Here is a 7,598-nt window from a genome sequence, read left to right as displayed (position 1 = left end):
GTTCGAGTTTATGCTCTTCGGCCGCAAGGACTTTAGTCCATCTGTCGACTAGCAAATCTTGACCAGCTTTAAGTTGTTGCTGTTTTTTCTTGAGGCTTCTTGCCGTGGCCATAAGCCTGCGTTGAAAATGCTTTTTCTCGACGGGATCCTCTGGCATGACGAATTCATCGTCGTCGAGGCTTGCCTCGTCTTCGGAGGGAGGCATATAATTATCGTCCTCGACCTCTCTGTCTGCCGCTCTCTCATGAGGGCTGGTTTCTCCATCCTCCTATGCTAAATCTTGCTGGAGGGGGTTTTCTTTGGCGCTTCCCAGAGTATTATTATCTCCCGTGCTGGAATCACCGTGTTTGTTTTGGCGGGATTTTGAGCGGCGCCGCTGACGCCGGCGCTTAGGCTGTTTCTTGGAGGGGTCATCCTCTGCTGTTCCATCGCCATCTCCCTCTTTTGGGGTGTCCACCATGTATATGTCATATGACGAGGTGGCTTTCCAGGGCCTAGTAGGCGCTGGTTCTTCATCATCTCCTTCATCGGCGTCCATACCGTCGATATCTTCGGAGTCGAAGTCGAGCATGTTGGTTAAGTCGTCGACAGTGGCTACAAAGTGGGTGGTGGGTGGGCTTTGAATTTCTTCATCGTCCGTACCCCAACCTTGCTGACCGTAGTCCGGCCAGGGCTCTCCTGATAAAGAGAGAGACTTCAGTGACTTCAGGATATCGCCAAAAGGCGAGTGCTGAAAGATGTCCGCGGCAGTGAACTCCATGATCGGCGCCCAATCGAATTTGATCGGCAGGGGCACGGGGGGCTCGGAGTCCGAAGAGGAGTCCGGATCCTTGGAGTCACGGGTCTCGCGGAGTACGGGGCTGGTGCTTGGCTCAATCGCCGTTGGGGTTGCAGCCCCCGAGGTGGCGTCCAACCGCCCATCCCCGATCGGCGCAGTTGGCTCCGAATTAAGGGTCGGAGCCGATGCGGATGCGACCTCCAGGGCACTGTTCGGCGGCAGAGCTAGATCATGCTCGTCGTGACAGTGCGACGCGCTCGGTAGTGGCTCGAATCCGTCGAAGATCAAGTCCCCGCGGATGTCACCCATGTAGTTTAAATTTCCGAATCTGACCTGACAGCCAGGGGCGTAGCTTTCGATCTGCTCCAGACGGCCAAGCGAATTGGCCCGCAGTGCGAAGCCGCCGAAGACGAAGATCTGTCCGGGGAGGAAGGTCTCACCCTGGACTACATCGCTATCGATGATCGTAGGAGCCATCGAGCCTGACGGCGACAACACAGAGGAACTCTCAATGAAAGCACCAATGTCGGTGTCAAAATCGGCGGATCTCGGGTAGGGGGTCCTGAACTGTGCGTCTAGGCCGGATGGTAACAGGAGACAAGGGACACGAAGTTTTACCCAGGTTCGGGCCCTCTCGATGGAGGTAAAACCCTACGTCCTGCTTGATTAATATTGATGATATCGGTAGTACAAGAGTTGATCTACCACGAGATCGAGGAGGCTAAACCCTAGAAGCTAGCCTATGGTATGATTGTTGATGTGTATGTTGTCCTATGGACTAAAACCCTCCGGTTTATATAGACACGGGTAGGGTTAGGGTTACATAGAGTCGGTTACAATGGTAGGAGATTTGCATATCCATATCGTCAAGTTTGCCTTCCACGTCAAGGAAAGTCCCTCCCAGACACGGGACGAAGTCTTCAATCTTGTATCTTCATAGTCCAGGAGTCCGGCTGAAGGTATAGTCCGACCATCCGAACACCCCCTAATCCAGGACTCCCTCGGGGAGTCAAATTTATGTTACTTTGTGTGTGTCCTGTTGGTGTGCCCTGGAGTGGCTTGGAGTATGTAAGAGCAACTCTATTAGAGTTATCATATCCACTCAGGCCTCTTTTGGTTCAACAAGATGTCATTTGGTTGACACCAAAGGAATTTTTTCATTGAGTCTAGGCTCTTTTTTATTTTTCTATGAAATGTGGAGGATAGGAACCAATCCTATGTAGGAATAAGAATCCATTCCTATGAACCAAATGGCTCTAAAGGAAAAAATCCTATAAGAATCCTATCCTCTAGAATTCCTATGAAATTTCTTTAAACCAAAGGAGATCTCAAACTGCATAATAACTATCATACTGATCACGGAGCACAAAAAATAACAGCTCTCTAGTATCCACCTCTCAAACGCCATATTTGGAGACCGCGGGGGACTCGTTTGGAGCTCACTCCGAACCCAATTGTCAGCACGGGAGCGAAGTTTTAGCTTCATCCTCCTCGTGCCACAGGTAGGTTTTGAAGCAGCACAGCCTCCACACACCACCGCGCCGGGGTAGACGTGGCCGTCAACCATTTGGCCATTAACACCATGGCCGCTCATGTGAGCCCACTAGTTTTTACACCTAATTCCATTTTGCATCATCTGTTCGAGTTACAGTTTTACAACTTCAATATGCATCATCTGTTGGAGTTGTCACATTTTTTTTTAAATGTAAAAGCATATTTTAGAGATGTAAATTTTTACATCTTCTATTTTACATCTCCAAATTTATGCTCTTACGCCTCCATACATACATACAAAGTAGCTAAGCCAACATGGCATGACCTTGTGCATTATACATGCCCACTTCGTACAAGTTTTACCACAGATTTGACACTGCGGCAGAACGCACATGTTGACCAAGCAGAAGGGGATCATGGTCAAAGCTTATCGCGACACCTCGCGTTGACCAGGCGAAACGAAGGCAGCTCGGAGCTAGCTAGACGACGAGCGTTGCGCGGAGCAGAGCAACCACGTGCGCGCGCGCCGCAGCAGCCTACAGGCTCACTCCGCCGCGGCGGCGCCGTCCTTGCGCCGGCCGAACTTGTGCACGGCGAGGTGGAGCTCCGCGGCGGCCACGAGGAAGTGCACGGCCTGCGCAGGCCGGAGCAGCCCCACCACGCCGCGCAGCGTCTCCAGCCTCAGCGCGTCCGCCATCTCCAGCACGCGCTTCATCGCCTCCGCCTTGGCATCCATCTCCCGCTCCATCCCCTCCGCCGCGTCCACACCTCCTTTTCCGGCGAGCTCCACCATCTTCGTCGTCGCCAACGACTCCTATATGTTCACATTAGTTACCGATCAAAAAAAAGGAGGGGGCAGGGGTTGGTAAACGGTTTACCTGCGCGCCGGCGGCGGCCTCCTCGATCTCCCGTTCCCCCCGGATGGTGCGGCGCTGCAGCTGGTCCGCGGCCTGGAGCTGCTCGGCGGAGAGGCCGCCGAGGTCGCCGTCCCCGAGGCTGCCGCCGTCGAGGAAGGCCGGGAGCTTGGCCTCGAGCTGCACGCCGGACTTGGAGTAGAGCAGCTGGATCGCGGCGGTGGGGCGCCAGCCGCCGCACCAGAGGTAGAGGCTCTCGGTGGCGGAGATCCACGAGGGCGCGAACATGGGGAGCACGTCGGCGGAGGCGGCCGCGGACTTGGCGCGGTAGTAGTGCTCGTAGTGGCCGAGGACACGGTCGACGAGGCGCCGGAGGTCAGCGTCGTCGGGCCGCGCCGTGGCCGCGGCGCGGAGCGCGGCCAGGTCACGCGACTGCTCCAAGATCCAGCACTCGAAGAACTTGGCGAAGGACTCGCCGCCGTCGGAGGCCGGGGCTAGGCTCCCGTTGGGATGCTGTGGCCGCGAGGTGGCGGTCATGGTGATCCAAGTGGCTCTCGCTCGCTCTGCGTTTGGTGGAGGTTTCGATGGCTTTGGAGTGAACCGGCGGAGCGATTTTTAAGGCGGCAAAACGGATATAGTACTACGACATTTCATGGATTTATATCTTTGTTCGCATATATTTTTGCCAGGTAAAGACAAAACAAGTACTACGAGTGAGCAGTAGTAGAAATACGGGTGGTACCGGTACCAGTACAGTCCACGGACACGAACAACAAAACCAAAGATCATTAATTTTCTTCCAAGACGGAGGATAACACCAAAGCCTCCGCATGCCATATATTATTATTATTATTATTATTATGAACACAGTACAACGCAGAACCTCACATACATGCACATACACTCATCTCTATGAACGTATGCACACACATCCTACCCCTATTACCTCGGAGATACAGAGCCGACACAATTTGAGATTGACAAAGTCATCACATATGTCGGTGCTAAACCAGCGGATCTCGGACAGGGGGGTCCCGAGCTGATGATCTTGGTACACTAGAAGTAAAATGGACACAATTTCACCTAGGTTCGTGCCCTCTTGAAGAGGTAAAACTCCACATCCTGCCTGTATTGTATTGTATTGGTTCTGGATGTGGTAAAAAATACAGATGATCTATCTTGAGATTGTATGAATGAGTTCTAACCTCTAAGTCTTCAATGCATGTCTCTACACACCAAACCCCTCGGCTTATATAGGCATCGGGGTATTTAGAGTTTACACATGACCGGTTACAATCTAGGGATAAACATGCTGATAATTCAAATACGTCTTAGAAGTGTACGTCAAGTCTTTGGAGGATTCCATCTTGAGTACGTTGAGGGTCATGGCATATGAGTCCCATTCTTTGGTTGTGAACGGGTCCTCGGCCTGGCCCATGATCGGTGAGCCGACATGGTGTGCACCCCCTAATCTAGGATACCGTCAGTAGTCACAGAACTGGTCGTCAAGCCGAGGACTTGGGGTTCTATCTTCATAACAACTTCAGCCTTGTGGTCTTCAGCTTCGTAGGCGAGTTCCATCCTCCACGTCGGTTTCTAGATCCGAGGTCCTCATTTTGTGCTTGGCTGTCGATGTTCAGGTATAGATCCGAGTGATGACGTACTTCGGATATCCGGGCATCTTTTAACAAGATCCTTTGTGCAAGTAATATATTTTTATTTGGTCCAAGGGCGGAGGGACGAGGTTGATTCCTTGTAAATGAAGTTTTATTCTCCAAGGACTCTCGACGACCTTTGGTCGTTTTTGTGGTCCCATAACTTACCATGACTGCGGGAAGGAGTCATGGTGGGCCCGGTGATCCACTTTTAACGAAAATTTTAACTTCTTTTCCTCAATCCGTGCTCCAAACAAGGCATAACACCTGGGGAACACACAAATTTACTATCGGAGACTTGAAAGTCCCATCATGACCCATCTTATCGTGGTGGGTATAAAGTGTCAGGGGAGGTAATTTTTCCGTTCACCCTGCATGTTGCTTTTCCTGCTGAAAGAACATGCGGTGCCCCCATGTTTGGTTTTGGTAATTGATGACAATCTCTATGGACTAATGGTTGCCTTGAGTTATATTTGAAGGTTTTGTCCATAGGCTTTTCTTGGAGTACATGTGTTGGTTTCAAGGAGAGTTTGTGTCGACCAAGGTGTTATTCAAGGAATTATCCAAAGATTGGTCATGTGAGAGTTGAGCTTATTGCAAGCATGTCTTGAAGAAGAAGATTGTGTGATCATTCATGTCTACCTTCAAGACATCATTCAAATGAAGAGAATTGGAAAGGTTCAAGGATGATCAAGACTAAGTCAAGAGTGAATCAAGTTGATCAACTCACAAAGCACAGAAGATGTACCGAGAGGGATCAAGTGATCCCATGGTATGGTAAGAATTGTCAATTATGCTTTGTGTACTAACCCATGGTCTTCGTGAGAGTTCTTTGTGGGGTTAGGTTGCGGTGTGCAAGTTCAAGTGGAGCATCACGAAGAGATCAAATGCTTGAAGCTTGCCGTCCTTTGTGGTGATAATGGACTTGTGAAGATGTGCGGAAGAGTGGCTCACCCATAGTGGAGTATGGGGGAGCAATCAACTAGTCTTCATCGAGTCAACACAATCAAGAAAGGTGGTCCAACTTGAGGGAGTCAAGATTGTCATCATCTAGCTCAAGTGGACCATGTGCAAGGCAAAGGTTTGCCCTTGATAGGTTTTCTATTTTACCGGTCTCATGATGGTAGTTGGGAGACCGGGTTATAGGATCGATTGCCGTACTATCAAGGGGGGCTCTCGATGAGTAGCTTGATCGTATCGTTCGTAGAGAGCTCAAACCATTGCATCCTTGCATCATCTTTCTTGGTTCTTGTTTGGTTCTCTTTGAGAGTCTTAGAGCTTATGGTCATCTTGATGACAAGCTCGAGTTCATCGAAAACGGAGTTCACATGCATCTTCTATGATGTTTTCGATGTTGGAGGTTTTGCCGGTTCTTCTCGGTTGGAGGTTTCACTCCTCTATTTGTTGGCATACCTCCCCTGACTCTTCTTCTATATCCAGTCGCAGTTTTGATGCTACTCGTCGTCTTGTTTCCATCAAGCTTGAGTTTGCTCAATTCGGAGCTCATATGCAGAAGTTTTGGCAGTTCTGGTTTTCTTGAGAGTGGTTTTTGTCTGGTCCCAGCGGTAGTACCGCGTGCCCCAGCGGTAGTACCGCTTGGAGCTCTCAGCCGGTGTACTGCTGCTTCCGGGCGGTGGTATCGCCAACTTGCTCAGCAAAGACTTGGGCGGTTGTTCCGGCCAGGCACCGCCCAAGTACCGGGCAGGCCTCTGTTTTGATGCGGTACTCGGGCGGTGGTGGCCCGCTTGGTCCGGTCGTACCGGTACCACCGGTGTCCGTAGCGGTTCTACCGCTCAGGACTTAGCCGCCCGAGCGCTCAAGGCCATGCGGTTGCACCGGCCCGGTACCGCTCGACTACCGCACTCAGGGGTGACTCCCTTCTGTTCCTATGCGGTGGTTGAGCGGTGGCTGGGCGGTTGGTCCGGTTGTTCTTCTCAACCGGTGCTACCGCCTGGTCGCCCTGTTGTACCGCCTGGTAGGGTTATGCACGTATACTGTGAGTCCCGGTTGTACCAGGACCAGGAGCGGTAGTACCGCTCGTGTGCGGGCTGAGCACATAACGGTTGGATTTTTCCCCTCCTATAAAAGGGGGTCTTCTTCCCCATTGAACCTAACCTTTTGAGCTCGTGTTCTTCCCCCATTGTTGACCTTCTTTGAGCTTGCTAACTCTCAATCCCTCCATGGATTCTTGCTAGTTTTTGAGGGAAAAGAGAGAGGAGATCTAGATCCACATTTCCACCAATCACTTTCTCCTCTATGTGAGGGGAACCCCTTGGATCTAGATTTTGGAGTTCTTGGTGTTCTCCTTCTTGTTCTTCCTCTCATTTTCCTCCCTAGCATTAGTTGCTCCGGTGGGATTTGAGAGAGAAGGACTTGGGCACTCCGTGTGCCCTTGCCATTGCATTTGGTGCATCGGTTTGAGTTCTCCACGGTGATACGTGGAAGTGAAGTTTGAGAAGCTTATTACTCTTGGGTGTTTGGGCACCCTAGAGCTTGTTCCTCTTGGGTGCCTTGGCGCCCTAGACGGTTGGTGTTGTTCGGAGCTCAATCATTGTGGTGTAAAGCTCCGGGCAAGCGTCGGGGTCTCCAATTAGGTTGTGGAGATCGCCCCGAGCAATTTGACGGGTACCAGTGACCGCCCCCAAGGGTTGCCAAAGTGTACGGGTTCGGTGACCGCCCCCAAGGGTTGCCATTTGTACGGGTTCGGTGACCGCCCTCAAGGGTCCCTTAGTGGAATCACGGCATCTTGCATTGTGCGAGGACGTGAGGAGATTACGGTGGCCCTAGTGGCTTCTTGGGGAGCATTGTGCCTCCACA

At 51.4% G+C, this 7,598-nt stretch overlaps 1 protein-coding gene across 1 annotated transcript; it reads right to left on the bottom strand.

The window, feature by feature from the left end:
* Window positions 1-2,578: 2,578 nt before the first annotated feature.
* LOC119267178 (protein DELAY OF GERMINATION 1-like) lies at window positions 2,579-3,740 on the bottom strand. The gene is made up of 2 exons (XM_037548526.1): window positions 3,151-3,740; window positions 2,579-3,086 (listed from the first exon to the last, which is right to left on the bottom strand). The coding sequence occupies exons 1-2, from the start codon at window positions 3,661-3,663 to the stop codon at window positions 2,817-2,819; spliced, it is 783 nt and encodes a 260-aa protein (XP_037404423.1). The 5' UTR covers window positions 3,664-3,740; the 3' UTR covers window positions 2,579-2,816.
* Between the last annotated feature and the right edge of the window lie 3,858 nt (window positions 3,741-7,598).

Source organism: Triticum dicoccoides, chromosome 3A (assembly GCF_002162155.2).
Source record: "Triticum dicoccoides isolate Atlit2015 ecotype Zavitan chromosome 3A, WEW_v2.0, whole genome shotgun sequence".
NCBI classification, from domain to species: Eukaryota; Viridiplantae; Streptophyta; class Magnoliopsida; order Poales; family Poaceae; genus Triticum; species Triticum dicoccoides.
Note: the sequence above shows the minus strand (reverse complement) of the source record. Positions and strands in the feature narration are given on the sequence as shown.

Excerpts from the sequence above, each read along its gene's own strand:
- LOC119267178 (XM_037548526.1), bottom strand. The coding sequence starts at position 3,663 with ATGACCGCCACCTCGCGGCCACAGCATCCCAACGGGAGCCTAGCCCCG. Across the intron at positions 3,087-3,150 it reads AGGCCGCCGCCGGCGCGCAG|GAGTCGTTGGCGACGACGAA; the intron begins GTAAACCGTTTA and ends GTGAACATATAG.